The sequence below is a fragment of the Misgurnus anguillicaudatus genome, chromosome 18 (assembly GCF_027580225.2).
Source record: "Misgurnus anguillicaudatus chromosome 18, ASM2758022v2, whole genome shotgun sequence".
Taxonomy (NCBI): domain Eukaryota; kingdom Metazoa; phylum Chordata; class Actinopteri; order Cypriniformes; family Cobitidae; genus Misgurnus; species Misgurnus anguillicaudatus.
In genome coordinates, this window is record NC_073354.2 from 11,908,145 (window position 1) to 11,927,130 (window position 18,986).

At 44.2% G+C, this 18,986-nt stretch overlaps 1 protein-coding gene across 1 annotated transcript in view; it reads left to right on the forward strand.

The window, feature by feature from the left end:
* The first annotated feature begins 2,197 nt into the window (after window positions 1–2,197).
* LOC129429211 (uncharacterized) overlaps window positions 2,198–18,986 on the forward strand; it is a 66,197-nt gene continuing 49,408 nt past the window's right edge. Inside the window, exons 1-15 of the mRNA XM_073855454.1 lie at window positions 2,198–2,339; window positions 2,465–2,536; window positions 3,714–3,785; window positions 3,912–4,022; window positions 5,020–5,091; window positions 5,215–5,309; window positions 5,391–5,494; window positions 5,634–5,749; window positions 6,842–7,404; window positions 7,509–7,564; window positions 7,810–7,978; window positions 8,084–8,139; window positions 8,384–8,552; window positions 8,656–8,711; window positions 8,970–9,054. Of these exons, the coding sequence (XP_073711555.1) occupies window positions 2,198–2,339; window positions 2,465–2,536; window positions 3,714–3,785; window positions 3,912–4,022; window positions 5,020–5,091; window positions 5,215–5,309; window positions 5,391–5,494; window positions 5,634–5,749; window positions 6,842–7,404; window positions 7,509–7,564; window positions 7,810–7,978; window positions 8,084–8,139; window positions 8,384–8,441 (1,686 nt within the window). The 3' untranslated portion in view covers window positions 8,442–8,552; window positions 8,656–8,711; window positions 8,970–9,054. The remainder of the gene's footprint in view (window positions 2,340–2,464; window positions 2,537–3,713; window positions 3,786–3,911; window positions 4,023–5,019; window positions 5,092–5,214; window positions 5,310–5,390; window positions 5,495–5,633; window positions 5,750–6,841; window positions 7,405–7,508; window positions 7,565–7,809; window positions 7,979–8,083; window positions 8,140–8,383; window positions 8,553–8,655; window positions 8,712–8,969; window positions 9,055–18,986) is intronic.

Here is an 18,986-nt window from a genome sequence, read left to right on the forward strand (position 1 = left end):
AGAATGATCTCTGGTACACAGTTCCACAGCTTCAATTAGGGGAAGAGCGGGATGTGGAGGTTAGGCCGAAGTGGGCCAGACTGGCAGGATGCGGGAGTGAAAATCAGTAAGTTTTGCTAATTATTTCTGTTTCAGCCTTAAAGGACAAGTTTGGTATTTTACACTGAAAGCCCTGTTTTCAGATTGTTTATGGTGAAATAGAACGGTTTTGAATTAATGTATTAATAAATGTATTCTACCAATTAACTCTTTCACCGCCAGCGTTTTTAAAAAAGTTGCCAGCCAGCGCCAGTGTTTTTCATGATTTTCACCAAAGTTTAATGCCTTCCAGAAAATGTTCTACTTTGAATATATTAGGGCTGTCAATCTTCCTCTACTATCCCATTCGAATTTCATTCATTATTTTTTTTAATATTCGATTTATAATCGATTATTTAATGCTCAAATTTGACTTATTAATATTTACTATACCTATCTACACACGTTGTAAAAACGGGCTTATGCATTGCCAATGCCACTATGAGCTCGTATAGTTGACTTGTTTTAAATTATGTCCACTAGAACAGTGTTTCCCAACCCTGGTCCTCGGGCACCCCCTCCCAGAAAGTTTTAGATGTCTCCTTATTTAAAACACCTGATTCGACTCATCAGCCTCTTTCTAAAATGGTAAACATGTGTCTCTAACAAGCTGATGAGTTAAATCAGGTGTGTTAAATAAGGAGACATCTAAAACTTTCTGGGAGGGGGTGCCCGAGGACCAGGGTTGGGAAACACTGTTCTAGTGGACATAATTTAAAACTGCACTAGAAGACATTGCAGTATTACTAATAAACATGTAATTATTTAATAACAGGTGATAGTTTTCTTGCTAATTAATGATTAAGCTTAGACACAAAATTAACAAAGTTGTCAACTTTAATGAAACATTTAATTATCAACGCAGTTCTCTCTGTCCACGTATGAGGGTTGCGTAGATCGCATATTAGTAATACAATACTTACACACAGCACACACATCCCCTGGCCTCCAATTTCACTATTCTTTTTTCATTTAAACACACCTTAGAGGAAGTGTGATCTTGAACAGGTATTTTGTCACTGGTCGAAAAGACAAACGTATCCAAACAAATTAGCATTAAAGACATTCCCAAAACGGTCGTCCATAGGACTGAGAGCGGTTTTCTCCTGACACTGTCCTCTTCACCTTGGCTGCTCCGTTCTCGTCTTCCTCATAACCTTCCTCCGCAATCGCTATCAGCTCCGCTTTCTCTTTCTCACGTACCTCCTGCTGCTGGTCTTGTTTCAAATGAATTAGCCGATGGAAATGCGTGTCGAGGTTAGCTAGCGGTATTTAACAGCATAAATGCGTTAGATAGTGCACACATAAAAAATATTTTTAAATCTATTTTTTTTATCCCATTCGAACAGTAGTTTTAACATTCGATTAGTATTATTTTTTTTAATATTCGAATTATATTCGATTACTGAAATTCGTTTCAACAGCCCTAGAATATATAAACATACAGTATACCAAATGAAAGAACCGACCCTCTGCTTTCAAACAAAAAAAACCGTTTCTTCCTACCTTCAGTGGTTCTTTTGTAATCAGCTTTTGAATATGGGTAGGTTTCTGCAAAAACACCACATTTTGAGCAAAAAGCAGAGATAATTCCATTTTTGTGACGGACTTTTCATAGAGATCTCATTCAGAGCGATCTTTAAAACAGACACGGACATGCAGCTGCTTGCCATAGGGCAATACTTCAGGGTGTAAAAAGTTGCGGAAGGGCGCCACCTGGTGGATAATAGCGGTATTGCGGAAAGACGGAAAATCTCGTCATTGGCGGGGAAGCGTTTTCTCTTAATTGACGAGATATCTCGTCAATGGCTGGGAAAGAGTTAATGTTAAACGCAATAGGTCATCTTTATAGTTTGAACTGTGGTTGTTTTTAAAAACAATAATAAACAGCAGCTGCTTGATTCTTAAACATTTGCAGAAACAGTACTTACAGTTTTTACATATGTTTCTAGGTTTCCCACCGTATTTGCGAGTCCATCTGATTTAGATCAAGAGGACTTTCCAATGGAGAACCTCCCCTCACCTGCTCCTGTGTCTGCTCCAGTCCCTGAGGAGCCTCGGGTCGCGGCTCTTCCCATAACAGCTCCAGTGTCTGCTCCAGTCCCTGAGGAGCCTCAGGATGCGGCCCTCCCCTCACCTGCTGCTGTGTCTACTCCAGTCCCTGAGGAGCCTCGGGTTGCGGCCCTCCTCTCACCTGCTTCTGTGTCTGCTCCAGTCCCTGAGGAGCCTCCGGTCGCGCCCCTCCCCTCACCTGCTCCTGTGTCTGCTCCCGTCCCTGAGGATCCTCGGCTTGCGGCCCTCCCCTCACCTGCTCCTGTGTCTGCTCCAGTCCCTGAGGAGCCTCGGGTTGCGGCCCTCCCCTCACCTGCTCCTGTGTCTGCTCCAGTCCCTGAGGAGCCTCGGGTTGCGACATCCGAGGAGACATCATCTCTGAAGCCGCCATCAGCTCCTCCAAACGGTAAGACTTCATTTTTGTACAAATGTGGAAAATTATACTAAAGTATAATCTTATGTTGTTATGAATTGGTACTTTAACAAACCTGTCAGTGTTTTTTTATTTCATCTCTCTCTGCTTGGTTCTCAGCAGCTTTTCCAACTAAGAATGATCTCTGGTACACAGTTCCACAGCTTCAATTAGGGGAAGAGCGGGATGTGGAGGTTAGGCCGAAGTGGGCCAGACTGGCAGGATGCGGGAGTGAAAATCAGTAAGTTTTGCTAATTATTTCTGTTTCAGCCTTAAAGGACAAGTTTAGTATTTTACACTTAAAGCCCTGTTTTCAGATTGTTTATGGTGAAATAGAACGGTTTTGAATTAATGTATTAATAAATGTATTCTACCAATTAATGTTAAACGCAATAGGTCATCTTTATAGTTTGAACTGTGGTTGTTTTTAAAAACAATAATAAACAGCAGCTGCTTGATTCTTAAACATTTGCAGAAACAGTACTTACAGTTTTTACATATGTTTCTAGGTTTCCCACCGTATTTGCGAGTCCATCTGATTTAGATCAAGAGGACTTTCCAATGGAGAACCTCCCCTCACCTGCTCCTGTGTCTGCTCCAGTCCCTGAGGAGCCTCGGGATGCGGCCCTCCCCTCACCTGCTCCTGTGTCTGCTCCAGTCCCTGAGGAGCCTCGGGTTGCGGCCCTCCCCTCACCTGCTCCTGTGTCTGCTCCAGTCCCTGAGGAGCCTCGGGTTGCGGCCCTCCCCTCACCTGCTCCTGTGTCTGCTCCAGTCCCTGAGGAGCCTCGGGTTGCGGCCCTCCCCTCACCTGCTCCTGTGTCTGCTCCAGTCCCTGAGGAGCCTCGGGTTGTGGCCCTCCCCTCACCTGCTTCTGTGTCTTCTCAATTCACTGAGGAGACTCGGGTTGCGGCCCTCTCCTCACCTGCTCCTGTGTCTGCTCCAGTCCCTGAGGAGCCTCGGGTTGCGGCCCTCCCCTCACCTGCTCCTGTGTCTGCTCCAGTCCCTGAGGAGCCTCGGGTTGCGGCCCTCCCCTCACCTGCTTCTGTGTCTGCTCCAGTCCCTGAGGAGACTCGGGTTGCGGCCCTCTCCTCACCTGCTCCTGTGTCTGCTCCAGTCCCTGAGGAGCCTCGGGTTGCGGCCCTCCCCTTACCTGCTCCTGTGTCTGCTTCAGTCCCTGAGGAGCCTCGGGTTGCGACATCCGAGGAGACATCATCTCTGAAGCCGCCATCAGCTCCTACAAACGGTAAGACTTCATTTTTGTACAAATGTGGAAAATTATTCTAAAGTATAATCTTATGTTGTTATGAATTGGTACTTTAACAAACCTGTCAGTGTTTTTTTATTTCATATCTCTCTGCTTTGTTCTCAGCAGCTTTTCCAACTAAGAATGATCTCTGGTACACAGTTCCACAGCTTCAATTAGGGGAAGAGCGGGATGTGGAGGTTAGGCCGAAGTGGGCCAGACTGGCAGGATGCGGGAGTGAAAATCAGTAAGTTTTGCTAATTATTTCTGTTTCAGCCTTAAAGGACAAGTTTGGTATTTTACACTTAAAGCCCTGTTTTCAGATTGTTTATGGTGAAATAGAACGGTTTTGAATTAATGTATTAATAAGTGTATTCTACCAATTAATGTTAAATGCAATAGGTCATCTTTATAGTTTGAACTGTGGTTGTTTTTAAAAACAATAATAAACAGCAGCTGCTTGATTCTTAAACATTTGCAGAAACAGTACTTACAGTTTTTACATATGTTTCTAGGTTTCCCACCGTATTTGCGAGTCCATCTGATTTAGATCAAGAGGACTTTCAAATGGAGAACCCCCCCTCACCTGCTCCTGTGTCTGCTCCAGTCCCTGAGGAGCCTCGGGTTGCGGCCTTCCCCTCACCTGCTCCTGTGTCTGCTCCAGTCCCTGAGGAGCCTCGGGTTGCGGCCCTCCCCTCACCTGCTCCTGTGTCTGCTCCAGTCCCTGAGGAGCCTCGGGTTGCGGCCCTCCCCTCACCTGCTCCTGTGTCTGCTCCAGTCCCTGAGGAGCCTCGGGTTGCGGCCCTCCCCTCACCTGCTTCTTTGTCTGATCCAGTCCATGAGGAGCCTCTGGTTGAGTCCTTCCCCTCACCTGCTCCTGTGTCTGCTCCAGTCCCTGAGGAGCCTCGGGTTGCGGACCTCTCCTCACCTGCTCCTGTGTCTGCTCCAGTCCCTGAGGAGCCTCGGGTTGCGGCCCTTCCCTCACCTGCTCCTGTGTCTGCTCCAGTCCCTGAGGAGCCTCGGGTTGCGGCCCTCCCCTCACTTGCTCGTGTGTCTGCTTTAGTTCCTGAGGAGCGTCGGGTGGAGTCCCTCCCCTCACCTGCTCCTGTGTCTGCTCCAGTCCCTGAGGAGCCTCGGGTTGCGGCCCTCCCCTCACCTGCTCTTGTGTCTGCTCCAGTCCCTGAGGAGCCTCGGGTTGCGGCCCTCCCCTCACCTGCTCCTGTGTCTGCTCCAGTCCCTGAGGAGCCTCGGGTTGCGACATCCGAGGAGACATCATCTCTGAAGCCGCCATCAGCTCCTCCAAACGGTAAGACTTAATTTTTGTACAAATGTGGAAAATTATACTAAAGTATAATCTTATGTTGTTATGAATTGGTACTTTAACAAACCTGTCAGTGTTTTTTTTCATCTCTCTCTGCTTTGTTCTCAGCAGCTTTTCCAACTAAGAATGATCTCTGGTACACAGTTCCACTGTGTACCACAGATAAAGAGGATGTGGACTCTGATCTCTATCATCACAAAAGGGTAAGAAGTACATTTCAATACAAACGAGTCTTACACTGTAATAAATACATGACCTGTTTGTGATGATAATGTGATTTCTAGGAGGATATCATGGAGACAGAGACTAGTCTCTCTGAAAGGGCGGAGACTTTAGTTTTCGATTTAGTCCGTTTGTCTGGTAGCGGAAGTGTGTCTGCAGAATTCCAGTAAGATCTCCTGGCTCTTCAATAGTTTCATTGCATAAACTTTATTTTGTTTTGTCTTCCTGTGATTAAGACACTGTTATCAGATGCATAATTGTTAGACAGCTGAGTTGGTTTATAAGATGATGTTCCTCTCTTACAGATTTAAGGTAGGGCTTACCCTGGTTAGGTTTGCCGAAACCTCACGGTTGGCTTGCAGACTGGCAAGGGAGACGATGGACAGGTGGATTTTTCAGCTCCAAAGAGAAGGGCGGTGGGGTAGGAAGCTAAAGGACCTCTCCAGGTTTATCGTAAGGTATGGGAAACTTATTTTTCTAAAAAAAATGTATTTGTTCAATTCAGCATTTTAAAGTGTAATGCGCAGTAACTGAAGTTTCAAGACTGGTGAATGTAAACCAGCATCTGGAAAAGATTTAAAATTCTCCTACAGCATCTGTCAGAATTTTATTTGACACACTGATAATAACAGTAATGAACTAGTACAGTAAATGTCATACAATTCATATTGATCAGAACAATCAGATTAATGCAATATTTAAAGAAAATATTTTTAATGAAATCAGTTTGGGCAAATGTATTCTACCAATTAATGTTAAACGCAATAGGTCATCTTTATAGTTTGAACTGTGGTTGTTTTTAAAAACAATAATTAACAGCAGATGCTTAATTCTTAAACATTTGCAGAAACAGTACTTACAGTTTTTACATATGTTTTTAGATTTCCCACCGTATTTGCGAGTCGATCTGATTTAGATCAAGAGGACTTTCCAATGGAGGACCTCTCCTTGGATGAAGAGAATGAGGACCACCCCTTACCTGTTCCTGTGGTTGCTCCAGTCCCTGAGGAGCCTCGGGTTGCGGCCCTCCCCTCACCTGCTCCTGTGTCTGCTCCAGTCCCTGAGGAGCCTCGGGTTGCGGCCCTCCCCTCACCTTCTCCTGTGTCTGCTCCAGTCCCTGAGGAGCCTCGGGTTGCGGCCCTCCCCTCACCTGCTCCTGGGTTTGCTCCAGTCCCTGAGGAGCCTCGGGTTGCGGCCCTCCTCTCACCTGCTCCTGTGTCTGCTCCAGTCCCTGAGGAGCCTCGGGTTGCGGCCCTCCCCTCACCTGCTCCTGTGTCTGCTCCAGTCCCTGAGGAGCCTCGGGTTGCGGCCCTCCCCTCACCTGCTCCTGTGTCTGCTCCAGTCCCTGAGGAGCCTCGGGTTGCGGCCCTCCCCTCACCTGCTCCTGTGTCTGCTCCAGTCCCTGAGGAGCCTCGGGTTGCGGCCCTCCCCTCACCTGCTCCTGTGTCTGCTCCAGTCCCTGAGGAGCCTCGGGTTGCGGCCCTCCCCTCACCTGATCCTGTGTCTGCTTGAGTCCCTGTGGATCCTCGTGGTTCGGCCGTTCTCTCACCTGCTCCTGTGTCTGCTCCAGTCCCTGTGGAGCCTCGGGTTGCGGCCCTCCCCTCACCTGCTCCTGTGTCTGCTCCCGTCCCTGAGGAGCCTCGGGTTGCGGCCCTCCCCTCACCTGCTCCTGTGTCTGCTCCAGTCCCTGAGGAGCCTCGGGTTGCGGCCCTCCCCTCACCTGCTCCTGTGTCTGCTCCAGTCCCTGAGGAGCCTCGGGTTGCGACCCTCCCCTCACCTGCTCCTGTGTGTGCTCCAGTCCCTGAGGAGCCTCGGGTTGCGGCCCTCCCCTCACCTGCTCCTGTGTCTGCTCCAGTCCCTGAGGAGCCTCGGGTTGCGGCCCTCCCCTCACCTGCTCCTGTGTCTGCTCCAGTCCCTGAGGAGCCTCGGGTTGCGGCCCTCCCCTCACCTGCTCCTGTGTCTGCTCCAGTCCCTGAGGAGCCTCGGTTTGTGGTCCTTCTCTCACCTGCTCCTGTGTCTGCTCCAGTCCCTGAGGAGCCTCGGGTTGCGGCCCTCCCCTCACCAATGTCTGCCCAGGTACAGGTACATTTTTATCAGAGCCATAAACACAATTATTGCCCATTTTATTGTAAAAAAAGTTTTATATTCATGTTTTAAATTACTGTTTGTTTTATTTACAGCAAAATAATGAAGATGTTTTTGTGGATATGGAAGTTGATTACAACTCTATACCTCAGTAAGTTAAACAACGTCTCTCCATTTTTCGTCTTTACCTTTTAAATATTACATGGGCTTCTTTTAAAGAAAATGTTTTTGATGAAATCAGTTTGGGCAAATGTATTCTCCCAATTAATGTTAAACGCAATAGGTCATCTTTATAGTTTGAACTGTGGTTGTTTTAAAAAAAAATAATAAACAGCAGCTGCTTAATTCTTAAACATTTGCAGAAACAGTACTTACAGTTTTTACATATGTTTCTAGGTTTCCCACTGTATTTGCGAGTCCATCTGATTTAGATCAAGAGGACTTTCCAATGAAGGACCTCTCCTTGGATGAAGAGAATGAGGACCACCCCTTACCTGTTCCTGTGGTTGCTCCAGTCCCTGAGGAGCCTCGGGTTGCGGCCCTCCCCTTACCAATGTCTGCCCAGGTACAGGTAAATCTTTATTAGAGCCATAAACACAAGTATTGCCTATTTTATTGTAAAAAAAAGTTTTATATTCATGTTTTAAATTACTGTTTGTTTTATTTACAGCAAAATAATGAAGATGTTTTTGTGGATATGGAAGTTGATTACAACTCTATACCTCAGTAAGTTTAACAACGTCTCTCCATTTTTTCTCTTTATCTTTTAAATATTACATGGGCTTCTTTTAAAGAAAATGTTTTTGATGAAATCAGTTTGGGCAAATGTATTCTCCCAATTAATGTTAAACGCAATAGGTCATCTTTATAGTTTGAACTGTGGTTGTTTTTAAAAAAAAAATAAACAGCAGCTGCTTAATTCTTAAACATTTGCAGAAACAGTACTTACAGTTTTTACATATGTTTCTAGGTTTCCCACTGTATTTGCGAGTCCATCTGATTTAGATCAAGAGGACTTTCCAATGTAGGACCTCTCCTTGGATTAAGAGAATGAGGACCACCCCTTACCTGTTCCTGTGGTTGCTCCAGTTCCTGAGGAGCCTCGGGTTGCGGCCCTCCCCTCACCAACGTCTGCCCAGGTACAGGTACATTTTTATCAGAGCCATAAACACAAGTATTGCCAATTTTATTGTAAAAAAGTTTTATATTCATGTTTTAAATTACCGTTTGTTTTATTTACAGCAAAATAATGAAGATGTTTTTGAGGATATGGAAGTTGATTATAACTCTATACCTCAGTAAGTTTAACAACGTCTCTACATTTTTCGTCTTTACCTTTTAAATATTACATGGGCTTCTTTAACATTAACAGTAGTTTGTTTGCAGAAACATTTCTTACTGTAAATTTATATTTATTCATAGACAGTTTAAAAGCGTCTCTGCATTTTTTGCATTAATCTTTGTAATATTACATTTAGCTGTGTTTCATTTGGACTTTTTTAGTGCTTGAATATTTCCAAAAAGGTTTCTTACCGTACATTTCTATGTAATTATAGATCGTCACCTCCTCACGATTTGCCTGTCCGGCAGGCGGCTCCACTCCTGCCTTCCTTTAGGAAGCGCCGAGCTGCCCCCACACAGGTAGATTTAAAACAGAGCCCTGAGAATTTTTTTTTTCATTTTCCATTTAAAAATCCTTTAATATACATGGATTAAATCTGTTTGTTTTAATTACAGCTTCAATTAGGGGAAGAGCGGGATGTGGAGGTTAGGCTGAAGAGGGCCAGACTGACAGGATGCGGGAGTGAAAATCAGTAAGTTTTGCTAATTATTTCTGTTTCAGCCTTAAAGGACAAGTTTGGTATTTTACACTTAAAGCCCTGTTTTCAGATTGTTTATGGTGAAATAGAACCGTTTTGAATTAATGTATTAATAAATGTATTCTACCAATTAATGTTAAACACAATAGGTCATCTTTATAGTTTGAACTGTGGTTGTTTTTAAAAACAATAATAAACAGCAGCTGCTTAATTCTTAAACATTTGCAGAAACAGTACTTACAGTTTTTACATATGTTTCTAGGTTTCCCACCGTATTTGCGAGTCCATCTGATTTAGATCAAGAGGACTTTCCAATGGAGAACCTCCCCTCACCTGCTCCTGTGTCTGCTCCAGTCCCTGAGGAGCCTCGGGTTGCGGCCCTCCCCTCACCTGCTCCTGTGTCTGCTCCAGTCCCTGAGGAGCCTCGGGTTGCGGCCCTCCCCTCACCTGCTCCTGTGTCTGCTCCAGTCCCTGAGGAGCCTCGGGTTGCGGCCCTCCACTCACCTGCTCCTGTGTCTGCGCCAGTCCCTGAGGAGCCCTGGGTTGAGGCCCTCCCCTCATTTGCTCCTGTGTCTGCTCCAGTCCCTGTGGAGCCTGGGGTTGCGGCCCTCCCCTCACCTGCTCCTGTGTCTGCTCCAGTCCCTGAGGAGCCTCCGGTTGCGGCCCTCCACTCACCTGCTCCTCTGTCTGCTCCAGTCCCTGAGGAGCCTTGGGTTGTGGCCCTCCCCTCACCTGCTCCTGTGTCTGCTCCAGTCCCTGTGGAGCCTCGGGTTGCGGCCCTCCACTCACCTGCTCCTGTGTCTGCTCCAGTCCCTGAGGAGCCTTGGGTTGCGGCCCTCCCCTCACCTGCTCCTGTGTCTGCTCCAGTTCCTGTGGAGCCTCTGGTTGTGGCCCTCCCCTCACCTGCTCCTGTGTCTGCTCCATTCCCTGAGGAGCCTCGGGTTGCTGCCCTCCCCTCACCTGCTCCTGTGTCTGCTCCAGTCCCTGAGGAGCCTCGGGTTGCGGCCCTCCCCTCACCTGATCCTGTGTCTGCTCCATTCCCTGAGGAGCCTCAGGTTGCGGCCCTCCCCTCACCTGCTCCTGTGTCTGCTCCAGTCCCTGATGAGCCTCGGGTTGCGGCCCTCCACTCACCTGCTCCTGTGTCTGCTCCATTCCCTGAGGAGCCTCGGGTTGCGGCCCTCCCCTCACCAATGTCTGCCCAGGTACAGGTACATTTTAATCAGAGCCATAAACACAAGTATTGCCAATTTTATTGTAAAAAAAAAGTTTATATTCATGTTTTAAATTACTGTTTGTTTTATTTACAGCAAAATAATGAAGATGTTTTTGTGGATATGGAAGTTTATTACAACTCTGTACCTCAGTAAGTTTAACAACGTCTCTCCATTTTTCGTCTTTACCTTTTAAATATTACATGGGCTTCTTTAACATTAACAGTAGTTTGTTTGCAGAAACATTTTTTACAGTAAATTTGTATTTATTCATAGACAGTTTAAAAACGTCTCTGCATTTTTTGCATTAATCTTTGTCATATTACATTTAGCTGTGTTTCATTTTGACTTTTTTTAGTGCTTGAATATTTCCAAAAAGGTTTCTTACCGTACATTTCTATGTATTTATAGATCTTCACCTCCTCACGATTTGCCTGTCCGGCAGGCGGCTCCACTCCTGCCTTCCTTTAGGAAGCGCAAAGCTGGCCCCACACAGGTAGATTTATAACAGAGCCCTGAGAATTTTTTTTTTCAATTTCATTTTAAAAATCCTTTAATATACATGGATTAAATCTGTTTGTTTTAATTACAGCTTCAATTAGGGGAAGAGCGGGATGTGGAGGTTAGGCCGAAGAGGGCCAGACTGGCAGGATGCGGGAGTGAAAATCAGTAAGTTTTGCTAATTATTTCTGTTTCAGCCTTAAAGGACAAGTTTGGTATTTTACACTTAAAGCCCTGTTTTCAGATTGTTTATGGTGAAATAGAACCATTTTGAATTAATGTATTAAATGTATTCTACCAATTAATGTTAAACGCAATAGGTCATCTTTATAGTTTGAACTGTGGTTGTTTTTAAAAACAATAATAAACAGCAGCTGCTTGATTCTTAAACATTTGCAGAAACAGTACTTACAGTTTTTACATATGTTATTAGGTTTCCCACCGTATTTGCGAGTCCATCTGATTTAGATCAAGAGGACTTTCCAATGGAGAACCTCCCCTCACCTGCTCCTGTGTCTGCTCCATTCCCTGAGGAGCCTCGGGTTGCGGCCCTCCCCTCACCTGCTCCTGTGTCTGCTCCAGTCCCTGAGGAGCCTCGGGTTGCGGCCCTCCCCTCACCTGATCCTGTGTCTGCTCCATTCCCTGAGGAGCCTCGGGTTGCGGCCCTCCCCTCACCTGCTCCTGTGTCTGCTCCAGTCCCTGAGGAGCCTCGGGTTGCGGCCCTCCTCTCACCTGATCCTGTGTCTGCTCCAGTCCCTGAGGAGCCTCGGGTTGCGGCCCTCCACTCACCTGCTCCTGTGTCTGCTCCAGTCCCTGAGAAGCCTCGGGTTGCGGCCCTCCCCTCACCTGCTCCTGTGTCTGCTCCAGTCCCTGTGGAGCCTCGGGTTGCGGCCCTCCACTCACCTGCTCCTGTGTCTGCTCCAGTCCCTGAGGAGCCTTGGGTTGCGGCCCTCCCCTCACCCACTCCTGTGTCTGCTCCAGTCCCTGTGGAGCCTCGGGTTGCGGCCCTCCCCTCACCTGCTCCTGTGTCTGCTCCAGTCCCTGAGGAGCCTTGGGTTGCGGCCCTCCCCTCACCAATGTCTGCCCAGGTACTGGTACATTTTAATCAGAGCCATAAACACAAGTATTGCCAATTTTATTGTAAAAAAAAGTTTTATATTCATGTTTTAAATTACTGTTTGTTTTATTTACAGCAAAATAATGAAGATGTTTTTGAGGATATGGAAGTTGATTACAACTCTATACCTCAGTAAGTTTAACAACGTCTCTCCATTTTTCGTCTTTACCTTTTAAATATTACATGGGCTTCTTTAACATTAACAGTAGTTTGTTTGCAGAAACATTTTTTACAGTAAATTTGTATTTATTCATAGACAGTTTAAAAACGTCTCTGCATTTTTTGCATTAATCTTTGTAATATTACATTTAGCTGTGTTTCATTTTGACTTTTTTTAGTGCTTGAATATTTCCAAAAAGGTTTCTTACCGTACATTTCTATGTATTTATAGATCTTCACCTCCTCACGATTTGCCTGTCCGGCAGGCGGCTCCACTCATGCCTTCCCCTAGGAAGCGCAGAGCTGCCCCTACACAGGTAGATTTATAACAGAGCCCTGAGAAAAAAATGTTCAATTTCATTTTAAAAATCCTTTAATATACATGGATTAAATCTGTTTGTTTTAATTACAGCTTCAATTAGGGGAAGAGCGGGATGTGGAGGTTAGGCCGAAGAGGGCCAGACTGGCAGGATGCAGGAGTGAAAATCAGTAAGTTTTGCTAATTATTTCTGTTTCAGCCTTAAAGGACAAGTTCGGTATTTTACACTTAAAGCCCTGTTTTCAGATTGTTTATGGTGAAATAGAACGGTTTTGACTGAAATTTCGACATATGCGGCTGCCCCGAGAATTTTCGGGTGTTTGTGTTTCACCTCCCAGCTCTACAATGGGTTTAATGGTGCACTGGAACAATCCTTCCTAAAATGCATTAAACTTTCGTTTACAAAGACGTGAAACTCACCGAGTGGTCAGGGGTGTTTACTGGTATGCTCACACAAAAATCGCTGCAAATTACGCATTCCAACAGGTTTTATCGTAGTTTTGTCCAACTCCATTGACTTGTATTAGATGTGCTGTGAGGTACGGTATTACTCCGCACCGGGAACGTTGTTTCTATTCTTGCAATTGGCAAAGGCGGATTATCGCCACCACCTGGGCTGGAGTGTCTATTATTCAAGCTCTAAGCGGAAGAATATATGGGTGTGAGGGGTTTGAAAAAAAAGGTCCACAAGTTAACAACGAATGCTAAAACAGCTGTTGGAAAGCATCTTTTGCAGCGATTTTTGTGTGAGCATATCAGTGAACACCCTTGACCACTCGGTGAGTTTCACGTCTTTGTAAACGAAAGTTTAATGCATTTTAGAAAGGATTGTTCCAGTGCACCTATAAACCCATTGTAAAGGTGGGAGGTGAAACACGAACACCCGAAAATTCTCGGGGCAGCCGCATATGTTGAAATTTCAGTCAAAAGCGTTCTCTTTCACCATAAACAATCTGAAAACAGGGTTTTAAGTGTAAAATACCGAACTTGTCCTTTAACCTTTATGCTATTAGAATTGTCAGTTTTGTTTCTTAAACACATATTTTCCCTGCTTGAATGTTTCTAGAAATGTTTATTACCGTACTCTTTTATGTATTTATAGATGTTCACCTCCTCATGCTCCGCCTGTCGGGCAGGTAATTTTCTTGCGACCTCCACCCCTGCGCGTCTCGAGGAAGCACTCTGCTCCTTTCTCGCAGGTAGATTTATAACAGAACCCTAAGAAAAATTTGTTTCAATTTAAAAGTCCTTTAATATACATTAATTTAATCTGTTCAGGGAGTGGAGGTTAGCCCCAAGAAAGCCAGACTGGCAGGATGCGAGAGTGAGAATCAGTAAGTTTTGCTAATTATTTCTGTTTCAGCTTTTGTGCTATTAGAATTTGCAGTTTTTTTGTTTAACAGTAATTTTTATGCTTGAATATGTGCAGTCTGCATGCCCAGCAGGCACCTCCTCCGGCACCTCCTCCTGCAGATGGGTCAGTTCAAATATTTTGGAAAAGACGAAGTGTACAAAAGCACATTTAATTCCCATCACAAGAGACAACAGGACACATCAAATAAAACTTGTTTTAATCAAATGTGTTTTTAAAGTCTATTGATTTAAACAGACAATCCACAGAATAATGTGAGATTTCCGACAAATTGAAACGTTACCTTTCTATTGCAGAATGACTTATGTGAGTGTATAAAGTTTGTGAGAAGGAGCTATTTTAACTCAACTAAACTGCAGAATAACTGGTGACTTATATATAACCTTTGTATAGCCTATGACAGTGGTTCTCAACTCCAGTCCTCGGGACCCACTGCTCTGCATATTGTGCATGTCTCCCTTATTTAACACACCTGATTAAGATCATCAACTCGTTAGGATAGATTCCATGAACTGAACTGAGTGTGTCAGATATGAGAGACATCCAAAATGGCAGAGCAGTGGATCCCGAGGACTGGAGTTGAGATTGAGAACCACTGGCCTATGATATAATGATGAAGCCGTTGCCTCTTTGTCTCTACTGTAAATGTGCCCCTCTCGCCATAGTGAGATTTCAATTAAGTAAGCTTTTATTGTCATATGTGAGGACATACAGTGGTACAAAATATTGTATCTCTCAGGACCATGGTGTTACAAATAGTGACATGAGGAAACAACACAGACGGTTTCAGCAGTAACAACATAAACAAACGGCTTTCTTGGAATAAACGTATCACAAAAAATCAATAACAATAGTGTAGTTTATTTCTGATAACAAGCAAAATAACAAGTAGATTACCTTAATCATAGCTAAAGTGTATCAAAACTACTCCGAGCTAATGTTACTGTATTAATGTATACAATTTTAACAGATCGGCTGCCAAACCTTCCTTCACACATAGCAGTGAGTGGTCGATGATCCCCGTTTTACAGGAAAGCAAAATATTTGCTATTTTTAACAAGATATCTGTTCCAGAGGTCAGTTGAGCCACCAGCCATAAACAAAACAGAGACTGGAAGTTAAGTTCTGTCCAGACGCATGACGGTGGCCACACCCACGTGTGTCTGATGAAACTCACACAATTAACTTAATCAAAATAAACGTACCCCTACTTGGCTACTAGGTTATCTGACTTGCACATATAAATATAATGCAATAATCTAAACTATAATCTATCCTTTACATCATATATACAATGTAGCTGTACAAAACTTACAATATTCAACATATTTAAAAAAAAACAATAGTGCAGTTACAAAGACATTGTGCATAAAGAGGGGAATGGCCACATAGATTTAATAATAAATGTATTTATAATAAAATTACTACTTTTATAAAAAATATATTATAAAAGTAATAATTATAATGGATAAAAGTTACCATTTCCACTAAAAACAACAATAAACCAACGTATTATTAACAAAAATATTAATTCGTAAAAAATATTTGATAGATGTGAGATAAAAGGCTGTTGACTTAACGTTAATGTTTACAAACAAATGTCTACTTTTGCCAGCCTCACGTACGTGTGACGTGTGTTCAAGTTGCGTCATTTATAATTTCGCTCAGGGGGAGCCAAGATGGCGGTAGGATAGGATGTACTTTTCTAAGCGGTGTTATTTCCTTGGCGTTTTCGCTTCTAAATACAGTTTTTGATTAATTTCTGACAGCGGTTATTATTTTACGTCAACCTTTTGTCGAACTGTTAAATCCCATTGATTTCTTGCGCTGTGTTTTACACTTTTGAACTAACGTTGTGTCTGAGGTGAACGTTACCATAGCCAGGGCGGCGAAAGGAGAGAGAAGTGCGCGCAAAAATGAAATGCACTCATATGTGAAGAATGCTAGAATTGAGAATAAGGTACCGTTATATAAGAATGCTGTACTCGTCGAGGATCTGCGAGAGAAATACAGTGAGTATACAACGAAGTGGGTGGCTTTCGCATTGAAATTAGCAATGTGAGTCTTATCAACAGAAATATTTGGGAAATTTAAAAGAGAGTCTGTCCGACGCGGAGCGTTATTTAACATTAAGGAGGTAGAATTTACGACTCTATGGGCTGTCGGAGAGTAGGGAGGATGCCAAGACCAAAGTCGTGAAGGTAACTTTATATGTCATACCAACATTTAACACGAGCACAACTAATGTGACTCATCGACTTGGGAGGCTCAACGCCAACGGTAACAAGAAGCAACGTGCTAGACCTTTGATCATTCTATTTATTTCACGGTAAGAAAAATAGATACTTTCTCTGAAGCGCTGCAAAAAAAAAACAACAACAACCAATATCTGAGTTCTAACTGAGGGGGCAACCTCCCGATCTCTCTGATGAAGCAAATAATTAAACTGAAATTCATCGGCTGGCTGCTAGAATCTGGCTCCAAAAGGGAGTCAATTCCCATAGACCTCCATGTAAAAAAGCCCGACTTTACACTAGAAAATAATATGTTTACGTTACAGCCTGATACAAAAGGGGGTGATTTTTTTTGTAACTCGTGCGATTATATAATTAAGCCTAAAGTACTGCACAATTAAGGGCGTGGCACTTGAGTGAGGGGTGAACAGCCACTGATGTCACTAGAATCAAGCTAGGTGTGGTTGGTTTCAGCAGCCAGCCAACTCATCTTCACCGACGTCCCGCCTCTTTACCCATTTTCGGTTATCCGTGAATGACGCATGGCCAAGATGGCAACGATAGGCACCGCCTACTTTAAGCTTCAAAAATGCTCTTCACAAACCTATGGGTGGCGTTACGGACACTACGTCCAGTCTATGGTTCTAACCAGACTAAGAAGCTGCAGTTTAAGAAAGACTTGACACCCGGTGATAGAGCAGCGAGACAGCGTTTGTGGCCCGAGGTCGAGCGCGCCAGAAAAGGTGAAAAAATGGCATACTTTTTTTTAGCGAAAGGCTATACGACTATAAATTGGCCTTTATGTGGATGGGATCCAGATTCGTCTAGATAGAAGACGACAACATATGGAGAACTGATAATAACTACTTAGTAAACAGAGGTACGGTATTTGTTCAAGTTAATCCTGTCTTTTCCACAGTTTCTCTTAAAGGCGGGGTGCACAATCTCTTGAAAGCCAATGCTGACATTTGAAATCACCTAAATAATTCAGGCAACGATGTCGTAAATGAGTGAAAGCATTACTACAGTAATCCAGGTCGAATGTGTTCTGATGCAGTGCAGAGCTTTAACAAAGAAAATAGAAACACTCACTTTAGTCAGACGTCCGTTTATCCCTGCATCCTCCACACAAACGCGTCCCCTGCACAATATCTCCACAGACGAGCTGCCTCAGCTCTGTGCTCGTCAGCCGATACATGTCTTTGAAATAAGCACGCGCCCAGAAACATTCACAAAACAAAAGTTTATATCCTTATCTGATGGAAAAATGTTAAACCGAAAGCACACAGCGTGAGTCTGTCCAAGCTCATATACTCCGCAGCGCGTCTGCTCGTAAGCCGAAACACTAGAGGTGGGGTACTCGAACTTGGACAATTTTGAATGAACTCGGACTTGTCACGCACTCGGGTGAATCTGTACTCGGACTTGACACGGACTTGGACATTTTGGACTCTGAAAATATACAGAGTACAGTCGAGCCCGCATCATGTGTAACAAAAACCAGCATAAACTTGAGATGAGAAATTAATAAATGTCTCAGTGTCTCGTACACACTGCAAACTTTTGGGAGTGACAACCACATTAAATGCGGGAGTGAATCCCCCAAATGTTCGTTTCATGTCTGTACGGAACAAGACTCACTACCGAAAATGTGATGATTGACACAGAAATAACCATAGCAACCTTCTGCCGTCTTGCGTGCTTATCACTCACAGCTTTGACCAAAATAATCTAACAGTATATGATGTGCGTTATGCGTCGGCTCAGCCGCGTCGAATCTCTGCTGTAAAATACACGTATGATGTGAAAACAAACCCATCGAGCGAAATACCGGAGTTAACATGGATATGAACGACTTGCAGATTATGTAAAGTAAATCGGGCCAGAGCTAGTTGAACATTATCCTTACGGTGTCTTTCCACTCACGTCTAACGGGAGGAACGCTCCTCTCTCCTCTCAAACTCTTCCACCAGACAACCATAACCACATGTAAATTAAATCTTCCTACCTTATTTTCTGGTTAATCAGGAATGTCACCAAAGAATGTTTGCCCACGCGTCCTCCACCATTAACTGTGAACAATGAAATTCCCTTCCATGATTTCTCGATCGTTTTTCACGTCAAGCTGTGCTGCACACAGTTTCTCGCTGACGACCGGTAAAGTTGATAAATTAAACTTTTCCCAAAACCTGTCGTGAGTAGGGCAACAACATAATCTCCATTCAAAATGTTTAACAAACACTTTTCTTGTTCGGGCTTAAGTTGGCAAGTGCCGGTTCTCCACAACAGAGCAAATAGCTTTCTGTGCCTCCATGTCCACTACAAACTACAACCGTGATTCGGCGCTTAGCGTCTATGTCACGGCTCTCAGCCCGCCCTCTGTTCATTGATTTGTCGGCCGACTCAATGCCGGAGGAAAACGGTTTGAATGGGAGGCATCTCAGACTGAGTACAGAAGCATAATGAAATTTAGCGGAAGTACGAAGTCTGACGTAGTCAGGCTAGCACCGAATATTCGGCCACCCAAAATTTTCGGACGATTTTTGGCCAAAAGACTTTTATCACCGAAACAATGCGGCCGAAATGTTGTAATGATGCAAACAGAAACCGCGACCTGCACGCTTGTCTGAAGCAACATTTATGCGTGTAAATGTATTTTAACCGCAGAAAAGGTGCTAAATTGAGCAGCTTTCTGAACGCACAGAGGCACATGCGGTTATATGTGTCCGGTCCAGACGTGATCATCACAGTAAGTTATGCCCTTCAAAGATCAGAACTCTTGATGTGTAAACTGTAGAGAGAGTCGCGCAAATGTGGCTCATACTGTAGTCCATTAGCAT